At 37.0% G+C, this 20,573-nt stretch overlaps 1 protein-coding gene across 4 annotated transcripts; it reads right to left on the minus strand.

The window, feature by feature from the left end:
• Positions 1 to 5,498: 5,498 nt before the first annotated feature.
• Positions 5,499 to 19,715, minus strand: LOC101175698 (sodium- and chloride-dependent betaine transporter). Of its 4 annotated transcripts, none has more exons than XR_013653837.1 (17): positions 19,565 to 19,715; positions 19,094 to 19,266; positions 18,604 to 18,738; positions 18,206 to 18,346; positions 17,964 to 18,081; positions 16,919 to 16,960; positions 15,589 to 15,718; positions 15,262 to 15,396; positions 13,230 to 13,333; positions 13,037 to 13,161; positions 12,412 to 12,524; positions 12,202 to 12,339; positions 11,938 to 12,040; positions 10,090 to 10,190; positions 8,578 to 8,724; positions 6,455 to 8,445; positions 5,499 to 5,864 (listed from the first exon to the last, which is right to left on the minus strand). XR_013653837.1 is itself a non-coding variant. In XM_011491145.4 (16 exons), exons 2-16 carry the CDS (start codon positions 19,257 to 19,259, stop codon positions 8,281 to 8,283), a joined length of 1,863 nt encoding a protein of 620 aa, XP_011489447.1. In that variant the 5' UTR covers positions 19,260 to 19,266; positions 19,565 to 19,715; the 3' UTR covers positions 5,499 to 8,280. The 4 variants fall into 4 exon arrangements, 2 of the variants coding, with proteins under 2 accessions (XP_011489447.1, XP_078798415.1); XR_013653835.1 differs by having other exon boundaries at positions 6,455 to 8,487; XM_011491145.4 differs by having other exon boundaries at positions 5,499 to 8,445.
• Between the last annotated feature and the right edge of the window lie 858 nt (positions 19,716 to 20,573).

Genomic DNA, 20,573 nt, shown 5'->3' on the forward strand with positions numbered 1-20,573 from the left:
TGGGTAAATAAAAGTCACACTGGCTTGTCACAGGGACTGAAAATGAGATAATGCCAAAATCAAACTTTGACAAATTGTATAAAGAAACTTCTCTAATGTTAACCTGCACTTCCACACTTAAAAATAAACCTTTTGGGATTAGTTGTGGAGCTATATGGGGGGTTATATAAATGACTTTGCAAGGGTTGCAAATGAGAACAGCAGAGTTCCATTACAAATTAAATGATTAAAAATACATATTTCAGACAGTTTTATTGTTAGGTTAGAATTAAGTTTTCCTAAAGTAAAAAATTCGTCTTGCCATAGCATGGAAAGTGGCCAGGTTTTGGCTAAGGCCAGGGTGCCTAAGGCCCACAGATTTCATTTAAAAATGATCCTTCTGTTATTTTTGCAATGCTTAAAGAAGCTTGTATTGATGGTTTCCTAACCCCTTGACACCAGTTGAAGCAATAATGCATCAAACTACTTTGGGTCCAAAATTAGCTTAATTTAGCATCGACTTGAAAGCAAAAATACAAGTGAATTATGTTTTTTAAGCATATCTATACAAATTCACAGTATAGAGGACTTCCTGCCACACATCACTCTGACCGGTACCTACTCGTGCACACAGACATGAATACATGGGATTACATGTCCAACAAATAAACAAATAAAACATCCACCATGCCCATGTTTAACCAGAAGGAATGAGCATTTTGATTAAATGACTGTGTGTTTTCTGATATGTACTTGATCACATTGAATCCTTCAGTGACAGCAGGTAGCCCAGCAAACTCCCCAGAACCAAAGCAGAGAGAAGCCGTTGAGCCCCGCAGACACCCAGCAACCACCCCCACAGACTGACAGACTGAAGCCCAAGAGCAACCAGCCAATGCGCTGTAGTAAAGTACTTATGACACATTTATTTTTTTAATGAGCATTGCACTGCATATGTAATGGGTGCTTGTCTATATGTAGTGCTGGCTGAGAATGGTAAACTAACACTTAACTCCGCACATATGTAGCAACTCTGCTGTTGGAGGGTCAGAAGTTGTTTCCAAACTCCTATAGAACTAGAGAGTTCACCAAGACGACTGAAAAAACGTCATGTGATGCCATGCAATTATTAAGAACTAAATGAACATGTTAATTATAAAATAATAAACAATTTGCGTCATCTCACCCACCCTTTTTTAGTTTATAACAAAACTGCTCTACAGCAAAACTACTCTTGTCCCCCTAATAAACACATGGTACACTTTGGCAGCGTGCTTGCATCTCCACCCCCACTTGCACGTGCACACTATCCCTCGCTCCTAACCCACAGTGTATTGATGGACGCATCAGATATTTTCCGCTCGTCTTAGTGTCACAATTTCAATCTTGGATGTAACATTTGTCTTTCCAGCAGATCTACCAAAAACGTTGTGAATCTTAAAATCATAACCTACTCAAATTAGCAACTTGGCACTTTTGTCCCTTTTTAGTGACAGACAGACAGACAGACAGACAGACAGACAGACAGACAGACAGACAGACAGACAGACAGACAGACAGACAGACAGACAGACAGACAGACAGACTAAACATGAAATGTAATAAACAAATAAAATTTAAAAAGAACAAAAGGGGTTTGTACAAATATACACCTTTACTATCAAAAGATGCATAACCTCTTATTGTAATAGTAATATCTGTCTAACACAAAAGGCCTTCAGCTCTTATATTTGTTCAGTTAAAATAAAATAGTTAAAAAAAACTGCAACTATCTCAACTGTGAATTGGAAGGTAGGGTAGGTTATCCTGGGTTGCATGGGGAAAATTCACATTGATTTGCAGGATGGCCTCAATCCACACACAATTCTGTAGCAGTAATCCCTTTCAGCATGCAGAGTGTAGCTGTGCGGTTGCTTTTACTGAACTGCAAATCAGCAGGCTTGCCCTATAAGTGGCACCATGTCACTTTCAGTTTACTCACATGTTTAAATTTGATAGATGGAGTTTAACAACAGATCAAATATTTCTCAGTTTGGTCCATATTGACATGATAGCATCACGCAAAAAGCTTTTATCTATTGGGGTTGCATTTGCATGATACAACACACATCAAGAGCTAATGATCCATTAAAATTACCTAAGAGGACTGTAACCAATGAACTTTCTCACAGCAAAGACTCCCACTGCTTAGGTTTCACACATATTAACTCTAAGCAACCAGTTTGTCACCTTACATGGTGGTACTTGCCAGAGCTGCTAATTAAAAACAAGGATTGTGTGACATTAGCAGCAGATTATTAGCTCTCATCTAATAAATTCAAACTCATGAAGGTAGTAGTGTGGGGGAGCAGCTGAAAACAGTGTGGGGGTAAACAATGAGGTCAGACCACTTTGCATATTCATCAAACTGTAAGCTCACTTTGTACAGATGACATTTATTTAAAAAAAAAGGGAGAGAAAAAACAAGTTGGTCCCTCAAATTAACATTTTGTGACCACAATTTAGTATTTTGGGTGCACAATGTAGTAATTTGTGTGCACAAATTAGCATTTTATTATCCTTTTAAGTGTACAAATGAGATGGATCAAGTGCATAGAACAACTTTATAATAATTAACTTTAACATCAGCGATGTCCTTAAAACAGCTTTTTAAAAAAAAAAAACACATCTTTGGTTTAAATTACACATTTTTCAAAGAAAATGTCAACAAGGGAAAAATAAATTTAAATTGTTCATTATTCTCACCATGACAACAATTTATCCCTTTTTTGTTCTCTCTCAATAAAATGGATTAATATTTGAGTTTTTCCTCTCTCTCTCCATGTACCTTGCTTGCTTTATTTTAGATCCTATGTCAGTAGCCAAAAAAAGCAGTCGTGGACATTTCTCCCATAGGTAGAACGTTTTGAGTGCAAATATTAAAATCCTGTTTGGCTCCATAGAGATAAGATGTATTATCGCAGAACTTCATGTCAACAAGAATCCAAAGGAAAAGTGAGCTGGAGTGGAGTTGTCAATGCAGGTTTTCATCAAACTGTGCACACTGTACCTCTAATCAGTGCCGCCTGATTTTGTTTCCAGAGCATCCACTGCCCAGAAAGATGGAAAACAATTATGCCGGTGAACATTTTAGTGTTTTAAGCAGTTCAATTTCTAAAAACGTAACAATCTAGGAAAATGTCAAACACGTGAAACACAAAAAATGAACAGATTTTCTTTAAATATATGCTAATACCTTCAAAATGTGTGTGCCTTTGGAGTAAATATTACATCCACCAAAGAATTTCTTTAGAAAGAAAGTGAGATAAATTGTACTAAATCAATAGTCACTGCCCCATGCTGATTCTTGATATGTGATTATCATGTATAGTTAATATTGTGAATCCTTTAACAAATTTTGACTCAAATTTCTATGTAGTTCCATTGCTGCCTTCAATTGCCCAGAGGTCAGATGCTTTAGAAATATAAAAATGCTGGTATTTCTCATCAGTCACAGCTTAATTTCACAGTTCACCAACTCCTCTTCAAGTTTTCTTACATTTCTCACAGCTTCTCACCTAATGAAACTAAGTTTTGAACACTTTGAGGTGGGATTCAGACACCCACAACTGTTGTTTGTCTGCCTTCTGTGCAAAGCAAAATGTAATTAATCAAGGGTCAAGTGTCAGAAATAGTTTTAGAGACGGTTACTCATCCAAGGCTGCCAAACTAACAATTTTTCAGATTTGCTAAAGTTTTGACATGTGTCTGCATAAGTAATACCTTTGTCACAACTGCCCTTACTTTTGGATATGAGCCATCTGTGGCCGGTAAACGGGCAAACCTGTACGAGCAAGTGCCCTGTGCAAAATTTGAAAGTCATAGACCATTCAGTAAAAATGTATAGCAAAAATGTACATGCACGTTTTTTCTACCGGCATGCAGCAGGCCATAGTGAAAACTTAAACAGCACATAAGGGTAAGATAGGTGAGACGCAGGCATGTTGTCCGCTGCGTTTTCATATTTTTCATCCCCCTGAAACCTGTCCACTGTGCAAGGCACCTGTTAGGGCTGTTCAAGTGAGTGCATGCTCCATGTTCTACAGCTTGAAGCTACATACACATTTGATGCTAAATGTGTGTTCTTGCACATTGGACCAGCAGATGAGGGGCTTCTACTTATTATTTTATTGTTTATTAGTGCATGTCTGCCACAAAGTTGGAAGAGGCTTGATGTGAAATGTCAAAGTGGCGTAAATTTCACCAATTGAACAAAATTGTTTCGGTTCATTACAAGCATCCTCGCAATTGCAGATATGGATTAGCATCACGTGTAAGATCAGAACGAAAACAGAAAAATAATTTCTTCTGTACAGCCTAGCCCCAATTGGTCAGTTTCCACTTGGTTGGGGATCTTTGAAAATTTAGAACAGAGGATCAAACTTGATTCTACTTTGTTGCTGTATCTCAACCAAAGGCAAAATGAGATGGTACAAAGTTAGAAAAAGAAGGCAAACTTTGACTGTTACACAGCCTACAGGGAGAAAATTGTTCCAAAGGGTGTACAGAGGCACAGTGAAACCAATGCATTAGACCTGCACAATATACCGCAAATTTATCGTTATTGCAATATCCAGCTCTGCAATATCTGTATCGCAAAAGACGGCAAAAATCGCAATAAATCATAAACCTTAAATGTGTTAAAACAATCATATGCAAGCTTGAGGCATTTAACGAGTCAAATAAATCCCTTTATGCATTTGACCAATCGGATGGGCGGCTTTACGTTGTTGACCGATCAGATGGAGGCCTGTTAGTTTAGATGTTTATCACCTATGTCGACGAGGGTCATTTGGAGTTTAATTTTTAACATGTTGCAATGAAATGGGAATGATGTTTTTGGTTATTTTGCTATTTGTTTATATACCGCAAATTATATTGTTATCCCAATATTAATCACTAATATCGCATATCGCAAGTTTTCCTCATATCGTGCAACCCTACAATGCATGTTTAAAGTTACTGCGTTAGGGGATTAATTGTTCTAAAAACTTTGCAATTTTCACATCTTTGGGTTTTCTGCAAGCCCTTGTAGTCCTTGTTATGTAGTATTTGATAATCTCCTATAAAAATGTCCACTTGAGATAGTTGTTTTGTTGTGCAATAAAGCATAAATATCAGTCTGTGTTGCATTAACTTTCCCTAACCTGCTCTTTAATCATAAATACTGGCAAATGTATGGCTTTTATTAAAAGACTAAAAATATAAAAAGAAGCTAGTGGATTTTTAATAATGGCATGACTGGCCACAAGTCTTTAAATGCTGGAAAATATTTCTTATTTGCAAATATGCAGTCATTAGCCACAAATACTGCTCCATGCTTCATCAGAAAAAATGAATCTGCATGCTTTAATAAAGTCTGAATAAAGTCGGACTAGCTGGGGATGCATTAACAGATGACAGCATGAAAGTAACAAACTGTCTATGTTGGTCTTGGATTTTATGTGGCGGCTGAAAATGAAAGAATTCCTGAAAAGGAATGGGTGCATTGGGAACTTTATTTGTATCCATTTATGGGGAACAATGAATAGTTAATTTATTTTCACTGGTTAGGTTATAAATGAAGAAAAAAAAAGGTTAAAGATCAGCAAACTACTGGCAGAAATTCCTGGAAACAAGGCTAAGAAAGACAAAGCTACATGGGTGGCTAAAAAGGGATTTGTAGCTGCAGCTCTTGTCCAGATAAGGGAGGATACCAATAAAAAAGATTGTTATTTATAAAACAGAAAAAGGCTCTGAACACTGGAAGGTTCTACAGCTTCTAAAGATAAAAATTAAAATAAAAACACCAAATGAGAACAGAAAAAAGTGGCAGTCCTTGAAGAAATGTCTGCTTTTGCATTTAACTTTGTCAATCAGATTCAGCTTAAATTTTCTGCAGACTGATGCAGACCAATTTTTCAAGTCCCAAACAATGTTTTCTGCTCTTTTATATTATTCTCTGTTTCCATTTAATCAATGTCTCACTTAGTTTATTCATCATTGAGAACACTTCTGCTAAAGAGTTTTTATTCTTAAAAGAGCAAAATGACTGTTTTTCACCACGCCTTCTTTTGGCTTTCTTTTATTTTAGATACTTTACCAACTACAATTCTTGGAATTTTTTTCAAACCGTTTATGCCACAATTTCATCATGTCTGGGTTGAGAATAATTTCTCTAGAGAAGCCTCAAATGTGGTTTCTGTATTTTAGAATTGAAGGATTGTTAATATCTTGACATTTTCCTTGTTTAGCTTTGTCTTAAGGCTAATTTTAGAAATGTTACTTTTTAAAGCCCCAAACTGATCATCTTTTGATTTATTATAAAAGTGTTCCCAGGGGTGTTTTAATTGTGACTGCCATTTTTTGACAAAATAAAAAAAAGGCATTTTTTAGGATAGTTTCTGCAGAGCAGCAGGAGTTTGTTAGAAATTCCTCTCTAAGTTGTGAGCGGTACCATTGGCAAAAAGCAACTCTGCCCCCTATGTAAACAAAAAATTATCTGTTTCCATCCTCTCCTGCTACAGCTCGTAGCCTGTCCAGCGTATTATCTACGTCACAAATGCGATCTTTTTCAGTTCAAATTTAACTGCTGTTTTCGTTCTTTACTATGAAATTTCCTGCCAATTATGAGTAACTTTTGTTGTATTGAATCGTCATGGAAAAGATTTTTGGTAGACGTGCTAATTACTAATTCTGGAAGTGTTATACTAGTTTGTTAACCTCTAGTTAACATGCAGCCTAAGGCTACATTCCATACCGAACTGGGGTGGTAGAATCATTGATGTACTGCACTCCGTGACTTTACATTCTGCACTGTCTTTAGTCTGCCATCTGTAGTCAATAAAAATCCAGGAAAGTGCAAATGCTCTTCTGCTGTCGAGTTGTTTTTTTTTAATAACTTGATATTAATACCTGTCATTAATTTATGTCATTCCCATGTTGAACCTGAGATTTTGGACACAGTTTAGGATGGAGAATCCTTTTGTTTTATCTGGGGACGATGGGAAGATCAAACATTACAAAAGATGAAAGACTCCAAAGCGGCATTATCTGGTAATTGAACGTCACTTTGTGGAATACAGATGACCGAGCACATCATTATGGGGAAGCAAGATCTCCAATCATAGGTTTGGCAGAAAGAATCAAGAAAAAAATCATATAACTTTTACACTTCTTGGGGGGAAATCCGCTTAAAGGAGACTTTATCTGTGGATGCAAAATGAAAGATGTCTGTGAAAGCACTGGATTTACAGAACTCAGAAGCAGATGAACTGGTGCTGAATGTTTATCCTCTGTGGTCACAAATCAATAGGACAGAATCGAAGAGACACAGGATATTTGACATCCTGATTTTGTTTTTTTTCATTGAACTCTCTCAGGCTAATTACTTTGGTGCGCATATAATCAAAATATGGAATTACACAAATTCGTAGAAACTAGAATTTTCAGCAAATATCATAGAAATATAGATGCACCATGGAGCGCAATACTTAGTATCCCTTGTGCTATCCTATGACCCCACCCTTACATTGACGTGTTACGTCTACCATGACAAAGGTGGATAAAGGTGAAGAGGATTACATGTACTCTATGGACACCAGTGAGGATCACAAATCATTGAAGAAAAAAGGTTCAGAGCACTGTCTAGTGGGTCTAGATGACCCAACTCCCAATGTTAAAGTGCCTAGGATAGCACAAGGGTTACAGAAGTAGAAAACTTTTGAGGTGATAATGTTGCTGTAAATGCATTCAACATTTGTTTTATTAGTAGAATAACCTGAATACATGTTATTTGTTATCAGTACTCCTGAGTATAATTGTGAGGATTTCTAAAAATTAATTTAATATTATTTGCATATTTGATCTTTTAAGACATTCTGTTTTCACCAGTCCGTCTCACCTGGTATGATTGGCAAACAATGCTCAGTTAGAGATTATTCTGTTCATTTTTAGCTTCCTATCTTGAAATAATTTTTCATTTTGGTTTTGTCATAATAATTTTGTTTGATTGTGATTTATTTTTTAAAAGTCTTTAGCTCCACCACCCACAGACCTGATAAATCTCAGAAATGTAAATTTCTATTTGCATCATAAAGCTGATAAAAGTAAACAAACAAAACTGTTTTGTTTATGGTTTTACATGCATATATGTTCATGGACTAAATATAAAATTCACACTTTATGTCTTGAAGAGTAATTAGAAAAACAAAATTTCCCTGCAAGCTGCAGAAATATGTAAACTAAGTATGTAAAAGTATTTGTACTTCTTTCCCCCCCGAATTAGACTTTACTGGAATCTTCCATCAGTTTTTCATTTCTTATTTCTTCACTCTCCTTTGTCTGCTCTTGTGCTTTGAAGATGACAGAACCGCAAAGAGTCAGCAGCGGTTTGTGTGGTCGAATCTGCCGGAGATCCTGGGACGCCCTTGTCATCCTTTTAGGATCCTCAAAGTTAAGAGAGAATTCAGTAAAAGGGGCGTTCGTTCCCTGATTTTTAAACACAACAAGAATTAGAAAAGGAAAAAATGTTCTGAAATTCAGCTTCATCTTGTGGGAAACTAATTCAAATATGCTTACCTTGTACAAGGCAAAAAAAATAAAAGCTGGGATGCAGATCAGTGGTGCAGCCATTAGTAAACCAGCCAATAGAGAGTACCCAAATCCAAGTGAGTAGCCCTCTATCTTGAAAGGGCTTGCTTGTACCAAACCACACAGAACTGTCAGCTGTGGAGTGATGAAAAAAAAATGCACGCAATTAAGCTGGAGTTTTAAAGCCAATGCAAAGTTCCTCATTTTTGTATTAAATTGATGAGGATTCTTTTTTTCATTAAGCATCTTTTTTGTGCTCTCAAATTAATTTCAGATTTCTGCAAATATAAATCAAAGCCACGGGAAGAGTCGAACATGCCTACTTCGATGCCTTTTACATTGCCAGGTAGATGTCTAGTTTTCTTCAAATGTCAAACAGTGCCTTTATTTTATTTATTTATTTATTTATTTATTTATTTATTTATTTATTTATTTATTTATTTATTTATTTATTTATTTATTTATTTATATATTGTCCTGTCCAACAGCTGGGCAAACAGATGAGAGCTGAAGGCACTTGAGTTGGATGTATTTTACTTTAACAACAGGTGTTATGAATCTTCTGACAAACCAGAGGTATGTCTGAATAAACTCCTTCTGTAATCGAGGCCAAACTATTCATTTTAATCATATTTGAAAATCTTTTACACATAGCGGTAAATGTTTGAAATCAATTAGACAGTAACTTTTTGGAAAGGATCTGTAGAAAGCAGATGTTTTCAGCAATTCTTCCATTGAATTCACGGGCAAAGGTACGAATTTGAGTTCCTCCTTTTCTTTCTCATTGTTACGCATATAAGTACAATAAAGACAGAATCCTGTTTTATAATGCACATAGTTTTTCTATCTCTTAGAAATAAAGCTTTTTGTGTAAATGTGCTAACAGGCGGTCTATGGACTCTCCTTCTTTAACCCTTGTGCTATCTTAGATGACCCCACCCTTACATTGACGTGTTCTCCCTACCATGACAAAGGTGGATAAAGGTGGAAAGATTTCATGTAATCTATGGACACCAGTGAAGATCACAAATCATTGAAGAAAAAAGGTTCAGCGCACTGTCTAGTGGGTCTCTAGATGACCCTACTCCCAATCTTAAAGTGCCTAGGATAGCACAAGGGTTACAGGTTATAAATCTGTAACTCTGTAATTTAAATGTTTAACTTCTTGGACCATTTGGTGGTAAGTCTAAAAATGCCCTTGACTGAATAACCCTTCGACTTTAAAGTACATTTTACTCTAATGCCATGTTCAGTGTTAGAACTATTTCACATTGATGCTTTAGGAGGGCCTTCCTGTGCCCAAAATCTTTACTGAGACATTTATTGGTTAGAAAGACTCAGCAAAGAGGAAAAATAAAGAACAGATGTGGTCTAGGAATACAGACAGCAGAAAGGAAGAAATGAGAAAAATGTCATTGACTTAATAGAAAAGCCATTGGAAAGAAGGAAAATAGTAAAGACACAGAAAAATAAATATGACTCAACAAAAAGAAGACTCACCAAACAGATTGAAGGAGTGACAAACAGCCAGAGGTATTTCAGCATGGGAAATGGACGATATCCAATCATATCCTCAATGTTATCCAAGAAGCGGTCTGCACCTGCAAAGAGAATGTGACGTGTGTTGTACAAGCATTCAAAAAGTTTTTGTGTTGCCAAGGAAAGAAAAGCAAAAAAAATGATGCCTATGTGTACAAGAACATTGAGATGTTTGTCTTACATTCTTCAATTTTTGTTTGGACAGAATGGAATTGACTATTAAAAATATTCTCAAAAGGTCAATCCAAAAAATAAGGTATTTAGGGGCATTTAAAGAATATTTTTTATTTCATGTTCTCATTATTTTTAATAATTTACAACGCTAGCAATAAAACTATATTACTTTATACATTTTTATTAATTATTTGTAATATTTTATTGTCTCAGCGTAATTTTTTGCAGTTCTTTTTTTTTACATATATCTCCAGTTTTATTGTGGCTAATGTTTTGATAAAACTAGTTAAACTCTGTATAATATTGTTGGAACAGCACGGGTTGCAGAAAAGTGACAAAACTTTGGATTGCAGTGGAACGAGAACAATAATAAAACAGTAAAGTATTGAGAAAAATGCAGCCATAAAAAAAGCATTTTTGTTCAAATAGCTGGTGTTAAATTGAAGATGAGATGAGGGCGCTCCTTACATTCAGCTGCAGGGAAAAGAGACATTACAAAAACAGAAGCAAACATTAATGCTAATGGAACACTCCATCATAATATCTGTAAAAGAGATGTTGTAGCTCAATAAACTGAATAGTGATGAAGCCTAAACTATTCCACATCTTCACTGGGAAGCAAATTAGGTGGACCCATTTAAATTTGGCTGAGGGGAACATTTTAGCACATACTTTTAAAAAGCACTGAGAACAAACAACGGGAACCTCCTGGGAAACTTATCAATATTCAAAGAGAAGGTTGGAAAACAAAAAGGTCGTTTCTCATGTGTGCACATAAGAATAATAAATATCAAAGTCTTGTAGAAAACTTTTAGAAATGCCTTTGATTTTAAATGCAAACTTTCTATGTGAGAAAAGCAACTTCAAAATTATTAAAATAACAAAGACTTTCATCTTCCAGTTATGCTTTTTTTTTTTTTTTTTTTTTTTTTTTTAGAATGATGAGGTCAGACACCAAAAAAGAAAAAAAAAATCAAATAGTATTCTGAACCACACCTATCCCTGTTCAGGGTCACAGGGTTACTGGAACCTACTCGGCTACTGAAGAAGGAATTCAGGGACAGGCCAGAGTTCTGCAAGTTTTTAGCCCATTTTCGAGTTCTATGTACAAAACACATGGCAATTGAAATCAGGGACTCTGATTTGGTATAGCTGTATGGGTAGCGTCTTTTTCAAAACATGGAAGTACCAACCGTTTAAAAATTGATGATAATGATGGACAAATTACTGATTGTGGTGTGTGCTCAGCCAGAATTAAGTCTTTCATATATCGGAACAGAGATGTGAAAGAGTCTGGAGGATGGTTCGCGACATTTGTACCACTTCGACATTTCACATTAAGCCTCATTTAACTGTGAGTACATGGGCTAATATCGGGTAGAGCCAGTCCACTGTGAATGTCATATGCTAATCACACATTCAAAAGCCCATGTTCAGCAATTTTTTGAACACGCCACACACGCTCAGTGTGTACGTGGCTTAAGGGGCGGCAAATGTAGCAAAATCCTACGCAGACTGTCATCAATTTCTGATCAAATACCCATAATGTCAACGCTCCATTCACAACATTATAGATATGAAACTCAAAAACATGAAGGCTCTCCTTTAATTTAGCTAAAACTGTGAGAAACTTGCCGTAAATCCAGGCAACAACGATGGTCTCGGCACAAGCAATGACCAAGAGGCTGGTTCCACTGGGGCCAAAATAATCAACAACTGTGAAGAGATAAACTCCCCCCTGAAGGAAGAACAGAATGAACACATTTGGAAAAAGAAAAAAGAAAAACAGTCAGCTTTTTACTCTTCTGTCCACCATAAAAGATAAAAATGAAAACATTAACATGAAATTGACTTTCCTTGAAAATAGAACATATCAGCCCCAAAAGTTATCAAACTTACTTGAGTAACAAATGGAAGCCCGAACAAGAAGCAAATAACAGCAATGACGAGAACCAGGATCTCCCTGGCACCTGGTTTCCTCAGGCGGCTTGGGAACAGGTCGGTGATGGCCGTGGCCAGGCTCTCCACACACACAAACTGCACAGGCACATGTTGGTATTTACATATTCCTCCAAACACCATCATTGTGGACCATAATGTTGGACATACCTGACTGTCGAGACCCAGGAAGAGGACCATGAGGAAGAAGAGCACAGCCCAGAAAGATGAACCAGGAATCAACGACAGAGCCCTTGGATAGGCGACGAAAGCAAGGCCTGGACCTGTGGGGAAACTTACATTTACAGTTTTGTCTAGTTTGACTCATTTACCACAGAAAATCAACGTGAAGGTTGTCCCTCACCACGCACTATTTAGTACAGTACATAAGGTTTTTGCTATTTTTTTGGAGTGTCTGAATCTACAATTCCAAAATCCAGTGCCCTGAAAATTTCCCAGAAGTCTCTGGAAAACACTAGTGTGCATCAATGCTCCCTAGTTTGGTGAATATAGACCACAATGTGTTGTGCTTAAACAATTTATCCTTTTAAAAAAAAAATATTTCAATTAATTTATTATAAACATTCAAGTTTTCATTTTTAAAACACAGTGGATTTATAAAAAGTATTTGTAAAATATTCGTATTTATGAAGTCAGTTAAATCTCTAATCCTTCACACAGTAGACCTAATGCAAACAATGCCATCTTGTGGACATGTTGCTCACAACCGTCTGATTCAGGGCGCCACAGCAAACCAACTAAATACATCAACCATTGTGTGGAAGAATCAACATACCAGCTGCCATTATCTCCCCGATGGGAATGTCCAAGTCTTGCGCCATGAATCCCAGCACTGAGAAAACAGCAAAGCCAGCAAAGATGCTGGTGGCACTGTTCAGACAACACAGTGCAAAGCAATCCCTGCAAGAGACACAAAGACACGCTTAAAGCCCACAGGGGTGCGATGGATCGTGTGTGAGGATGCTGACCTGTAACAGTTATTGTTGTATTTGTTGTAGCTTCCCAGAGCTGTCAGGACTCCCTGACAAACGGCATAAGAGAAAAACACCTGAGTACCTGCATCATTCCACACCTGTGAAGAGATTCAATGAATGTGTTTACGCATCTTTTTGCATTTGCTGTGTCATATTTCACAAGTGTTTACACAAGGATTCCGTTTTTGTATGTTGCAACCAAGTGTTTATTCAGTCCCAGTCCGCACAACATCTGTTTACCATTAAAGGAACCACATCGCCTTCTCACCCACAAAAACACAGACATGAGAGATGTTTCTAAAGCAGTATAGAGGCCCTTTCTTTGGCTCCATGGTGGGCCTTTTTCTCCGCCCCAGGTCGAAACTGAAGTCTCATTCTGTAGAAGATCTTCACATCTTTTTTGACAAGAAGAAAACGGTTGTGAACCTAACAAACAGGCCTTCATTTCAGAAGATCTCACAGCTGTCTCATACAAGTTACAGATTCGCAAATGCGAGCTGACACACAAACACAGGAAGCACATTCTAACAATAAACAGACCCCAGATGCAGGCCAGAGCTCAATCAGGAATTTTTCTCTGCTACATTACTGTAGGAATCACACAGATCACATCTGGCGCTGCTAACTGTATTTTGTCACACTTAACTGATCTCAGCTGCTTTTTTACTCTTTGCCTTTTCATGTTTTACCATAAGAGCCAAATTAAATCTGCAGCTGCATCAAGTCTAGCATTCAAACATGCCAAAAGAACCCTTTTTAGATTTTTTTTAAGTCGGTATCTGTCAATGCATATAAAGTATCAAAGAGCAGAAGAACTCTCTCTCTATCTATATCTATATATATATATATATATATATATATATATATATATATAAATATATCCAAAAGCGTAAGCCCAGATCATGATATGACTCCCACATTTGGAGCATGATGATTAGATGATTTCATTTATAATTTCCCACTTTTTTTTCTTGTTTTCTCACAACGCAAATTTCTTTGATTCCAGATTTCCAGATGGGACACAGTGACAGACCTTTTTCTTTCGTTAGTACTACTATATAGAAAGTCATGTACTTCTTGTTTTTGACATGTTCTTGTGGCATTCCTTCTCATAATGGAGGACAATTGTAGGACAATTTGTATTTTTGAGTAATTCTTTCTTAAATCGATGTGAATCAGGACCAAATAAATGCTGTTGGAAAAAGCTTTTAGCAATGACATAAGTGCAACTATCGGCAGGCCAAAAGCTCCCTGCTCCGCTCCATTCTTATGCATCCACTTGTAGATGACTAGATCAATGTCTTCGTTTTCTTCATCTGAGCTGACATCTGGCTCAAAACTGCACAGCTGCATAGCCCTGATATTGCTCACAATTCTTTGTTGCACCAGTAATGTTAGATTGGGGTTTTGAGGAAATGGGGGCAGGCTTAGTCCACGGTCCCGCACACAACTCGGAGGCGAATTTCTAACAAGCTCCTACCACTCTCCAGAAACTAAAAGTTCGATTTTTATTTTGGCTAAAAATGCCACAAACATGAATAAAAAACTAAATGTATTGCTTTAAAGCTCAAAAGATGATCGGAGTGGGACTTTGAAAAGCTGCTTCCTTTAAAACAAATTTTTGGTAAAATTTTTGGTTTTTTATACCTGTAGGACATGGGAGGGAATCTAGTAAATATATGAAACTAATAAAGCAAGATTCACCCCTGGAAGTGCCCTTGTGTAAAGAGGAAGGGGCTGTCTTCCTTCTAGAGGAATGTCGTGATATTTAAGCCCATGCTGATAAAATCTGACCCCTTGAGCTAAGTTTCATGCTGTGGAGGAAGAGAGGAACTGAGATGATGAGAAGTAAACATAGGGAAAACCCATAAATTCTCACACAGAATGAAAGGAGAAAAAGGAGAAAAAGCAAACTTTTTGGCTCAACTGTATCTTCCACTTTCTGAACACCAAGCTTCTGCCAAAGTTAATCACAATTTTCTCAACAGTTTGATTGCATCATTTGTGTATGAGGGCCAAATCTTACTTGAGGATCTGCGAGCTTGCTCAAGTCAATATATAGGTAATACATCAGGCCCTCTCTGGCACCTGGGAGCGTCACTCCGCGGAGGAAGAGGATGAGCAGCATCAGGTAAGGGAATGTTGCTGTGAAGTACACTACCTGCAAAAAATAAGGCCATCCGAGCAAACAGGCAAATTGTAATGCATCAATGTTCTTGTGTTACACAAACACACTTTTCTAACTGTCTTTGAACCTGCAAGTCTTTTTTCAAATATAAATGTATTGCAAAAGTAATAAAGATTTCAATCGCATACATCCAATTTTTTGGGGGGGAAAAAGAAAAATACTCACTTTTCCAGTTGTTTTGATTCCTTTCCAGATGCAGAAGTAGCAAATCACCCATGCAAACAGGAGACACAGAGACAGGTCCCAGTTGAACGCACCCATGGACATATCTTCTGAAACTCTCAACACACGATTTCTGCATAGACACACGCAATCAAGCATCAACACAATGTACTTGTGCATGTGCAATTCCTCACAAAAACCCTAAATGTTACACCACACTTAAAATTTCCTTTAAAAACCTTTTGTTTTTTGAACATTTCCAAATGTTTCTGTATAAATCCAATAGCTGACACTGCTCTGTTTCCTCTGGATGATTCCATCTTGTGCAATAACAAAAAAAAAGACCTAAAGTAGTGCAGCTTTTTCTCATCGTAGCTGAAGGATTTTCTAAGACTCTATGGGCGTTACAGCAAATCAGGGGATGATCATGTGGAGAGCAGCAGTCAGATTTGCAAATTCAAGTAAATCAAGCATGACTTTTTGTTGTTGTTGTTGTTTTTTTAAAGGAAAACAAATTTTAATCAAATTATGAGACTAACTTAGATGAGGCAAATCGTTCTTCATGCCTGTGCATTAACTCTTAGTTAATTTGACATTTTACTATCTGGGAAGTAATAATGCTTCCCAGATAGTAAAAAAAAAACTGAATGGGGAGTTAGCTTTTCAGAACTTTTCTCGTGCTTCAAGAAGATAAATGTGGAAGTCAGCTGAGACTGTAAAAGAGGGAGGATTGAACTGCCAGACTGGTGAATGATGCTATAAATTCCTTTTACTCAAGAAATGTAGCAACATGTATGCACGGTAGACATTTCCCTTTCATGTAACAAAGAGAAATTTACTTTAGTGATTTTGATAGTAGAAATTACATCTCAATAGATTTTCCCCCGCTGACAAATTAGTCGCCACAGATAAGTAATTTCATTTGCCGCTGACTGATGTTTCTGCTTTCCAGATACATTTGCACTTTATCTTTCCAGCTAATTCAAATGTATTAAAAAGCTGCCACTCAAACTGAAGCTGTCTGACATTAAGGGCAGTGCTAGAGCCAGACCTAAAAGGATATAATGTGTTCTTTCTGGGGCTAGTTCAGCTGGCTTTGCTCAAGAGCTGAGAGATCTGAACCATGGCCTTTTAAAGCACACATTGGTCCTGACAGGTCATCAGACTCCAAACCAACCTGCTGAAATTCATGAGAAAGATTGCACCGATGGTCTGTACTATTATATGCTGATTTGATGGGCTTGAAGCCCTATTGAACTGAAAATTGTTCAAGTGCTCTCTCTGTATGAAGGATCAGTCAAACAAAGACGGGGTCAAAGTGCATGTCTCTCACCTGAAGAACTCCTCCTCTGGGGATTTGATGATTATTGGATCACTATTAAAATGATGAAAACAGTGTTAAAAAAGTGAACAATTCTTATCCTGTAATGTATGAAGCAATTGTGTTTGAAATCGCACAACACTTCAGAAAATCACCCTTTTCTTTTTGGAGTTACACAAGTACATTTTTTAAGGCCCAATCTGGTGAAATCATGTTTTTAATATGTTCTCATGATGGAGAATAAAGAAAATTGGGCTCAGAATGGCATTTCTGATTACCGGTATTTCTTTACTCAAGTTGTTTTAAATCATGTGCAGACGAATAAATTGCAGTTGGAAAAAGTTTGTAGCTGTGATGTAGAAGCTATGACAAGCTCCCTGCTCCCCTCCATTCTGATGCGTCCACTTGCAGATAAAAAGATCTGTGTTGTTTTGCTAATAAGAGCTGCATCCAGCTCAAAACTGTACAGCTACATAGCTCTGATATTGCTCGCCATTTTTGTTGCACTTTTAAACTTAGGTTGCAGGTGTAAGCAGCTGTGCACTAGATCAAGAGAGTGAAAATAGATGGATGATGGGAAGTGGAGCAAACTTACTCTGGACCAATGGTCCTGCCTATACAACTCAAAGGATAATTTCTAGTGTACTTGAATACTGTGTCCTAGAAGACAACAGGTTTTGTGATTGGGGCTAATCATTAAAGACCACAGGGAACGCTTTAAAAATATATCCATAAATGATCGGATGGGATTTTAAAAATTTGCAGTGACATAGGAGCTTGATCTTGATGAGGAATTCCCCTGTTATAGCTGTTGCCCAGTTCTGTTTAATCCCCCAAAAAGGTTGTTGGGCTGATCAAGTCTTATAGTGAAAGGAAAATTAGAAATAAAACAGGGATTGTCTTTATCCAGGTAGAATTTGAATCAGCTTGCCAAGGTATAATGGAATCATTTCTCGTTTCTTTTATCTAAAACACTTTTATTTAGTATCTGCTTGATAAACACAGTTAAACAGCTGCAGCTTAATTTGATATTGAACAACTCAAAGCTGCAACCTACCTGTAGTTAAACATATCAAGGTAATCAGCTGAGGAAACGTTGTAGAGGAAGGACCAGTTTGCTTCTCTGTGATATAATTCGGGGTTGGATAAGAACCCGGATCGATTGTGGCATGCATCTGAAAGCGTTTAGGAAACAAAAGAGAGGTGAAAGTTGTCAGAGCATGTACATGTTTCTTTGAAGTTATTGCTAATATAAAGCAGATGTGTTTAAACAGGCGGCGTTGACGGTGAGGGGCTTACCAGAGTTCCACCAGTTACCACACGTAGACCAAGGCAGAGGGCTTTTGAAGGAGTTAATAAGATAGAAAATAGCCCAGGCCAAAATCACAATGTAATAAATGTTTAAATAGATCACAATCACTTGAGATGCAAACCCCACTCCTGCAAGAAAAGTGAATTTTCACATGGTTAGCTTTTTTTTTTTTTCCAACAATATTTCTGCACAGATTTGCTTTGGCTTGTAACATGCATTCTTGAACTCATCCTGTCTACTATCAATAAAACCCTTTATGTTTGCACCATACATCGCATTTAGGAAATGCAAAATTCTTTATAGATAATGAAGGGAAACAAGTCTGACACGGGCTGCACAAAGCGTCTATTGTGGAGGGTTAATGACTTTTATGGCTTGTTTTTACCCTCAAACATAGGACAAATCTTCCTCCAGGCAGTCACCCCACCCTCACTGGTGTACTGTCCCAATGCTGTCTCCAAGAAGAACACAGGGATGCCACAGAAGAAGAGGAACACAAAGTATGGGATCAGGAAAGCACCTAAAAAAATGAACACTCGTGAGGACTTGTCAGATATTTGTTTTTTTTTATCATTGAAATTGATATTAATGGGTGATCAGACACTGCGTTTAACAACAACCCCCTCTGCATTGGGGGGAAAAAATAACACAAAGAAATAGATGAATTTAGGAGCAGTGCCTTCTGGGAGAAGGTTTAACTATTCTGCTTACGCAATATTAGGCCCAGAAGATTTGAAAAGTCTATTGCCTGTTAACTTTTCTTCTGTTTTTCTTTTGCTCAGTCATCACATAACTATTAAAAACATGTGTGATCACGCAAACTCGCAGTAAAGAGTTTAAGTAAACAAAAAAATGTCCATAATGCAGCATCTCACCTCCTCCGTTTTTATAGCAGAGATAAGGAAAACGCCAAACATTCCCAAGACCAATAATTTCTCCAGCCACGGAGAGCAAAAACTCCATTTTGTTTGCCCATTTTCCTCTTGGAAGAGTCTGTTTATCCTGATCAGACTCCACTGCAGAAGTTGTTTCCTCTTTCATGATTCTCCTTAAAAAGTTGCACAAAAACAAGTAAAATAATATCTGTTGCAGTCTTAAACATGTCCATCCTTTCTGTTTGTATTATGAATGATTTTACTTCTAAATCTGCACTGAACTGCATCCTTATTACTTAAAAAACAATAAAATTAAAATAAATGTAAAAAACAACATTGCATAGCTTAAATGTAAAAAAGATTACAATTACAAAGGCGTTAACACCTTAAATTATTCATCACCTGTTAAAGTTAGATTAAAAAAAGAAAATCAATGGAAAAACCTAATTATAAGATGTGAATATTACTCACTTGTTGGCTTTGTGTGGGTCTTCACAGTAAAAGTCCTGTGACTGACTGACTGAGGAAAGTTTACTGAAAAGCCTTATTCTGAAAAGGGAGTGTCCTGCAGGACCATGTGCAGGCTGGAGCAATCCTTTGCAGAGGACAGTAAAGTAGGGAGTTTTTCTGCAAACCAGTGTTGAGAGTGTTAGAGAGTTTATTGTCTTTTGTACATGTTTAAGGTTTAGAAAAAAGTACATTTGAATTTTTCTTTGGCAGCTCTTGAGTCCGGATTGATTACAGAAGGCAACAAAACAGCAGAACTTGAACAAGGATCATAAAATAGAAATGAGAAAAAGGAATTTAATTAAGGAGAAATATATTTTATTGGATATTGTAGAGTCCCACCTTTGTCATTATTGCACATTGTATAATAGTCATGTTATATGCTGTGACATATTTTAGTTGTTCATTGTTCTAAATTGCACTTGGTGTCCCGGTTGTTTAACAACAGTTTTGCTATATACAGTTAAATAGCTTAAACAACTGAATAAATAAGTAAATTGTGTTGCAGGGGGGATTATGTGTGGTTCACTCTTTCCTCTCTCATGTCCTGTGCTAAGATTCTGACTGCCGCTGGGAAGAAGCTGTTGTGGAAGTGTGTCCTGTGTATGTGGATGCTTTTGGGCTGCTGTGTCTGAGGTTGTGGCCTGAGTCCCCACACTGGATCAGTGCGTAGGCATGGTGGTGTCTGTCCCTGAAGACAACAAAAAAGAGACCTAACACACATATTTTGGGACCACCAGATTAATAGAGATTGTTGGATCAAAGTTAAAGACCCACTCTGACAGTCATTTTTTTAAATAATTTTTAGCACGTTCACGTGGCATTTTTCTGATGATAGAAGGCGTGTATAATATAAAATTAGGCTTAAAAATGCATTTCTGAGTATTTATTCATGCAAATCATTGTGAATCAGGAGCAGACAAAAAATGCAGATGATGAAAGTATGTATTTGTGATGTAGTAATACGACGGGC

Source organism: Oryzias latipes, chromosome 23, assembly GCF_053564925.1.
Source record: "Oryzias latipes strain Hd-rR chromosome 23, Olatipes_Hd-rR_3.1".
Lineage (NCBI taxonomy): Eukaryota > Metazoa > Chordata > Actinopteri > Beloniformes > Adrianichthyidae > Oryzias > Oryzias latipes.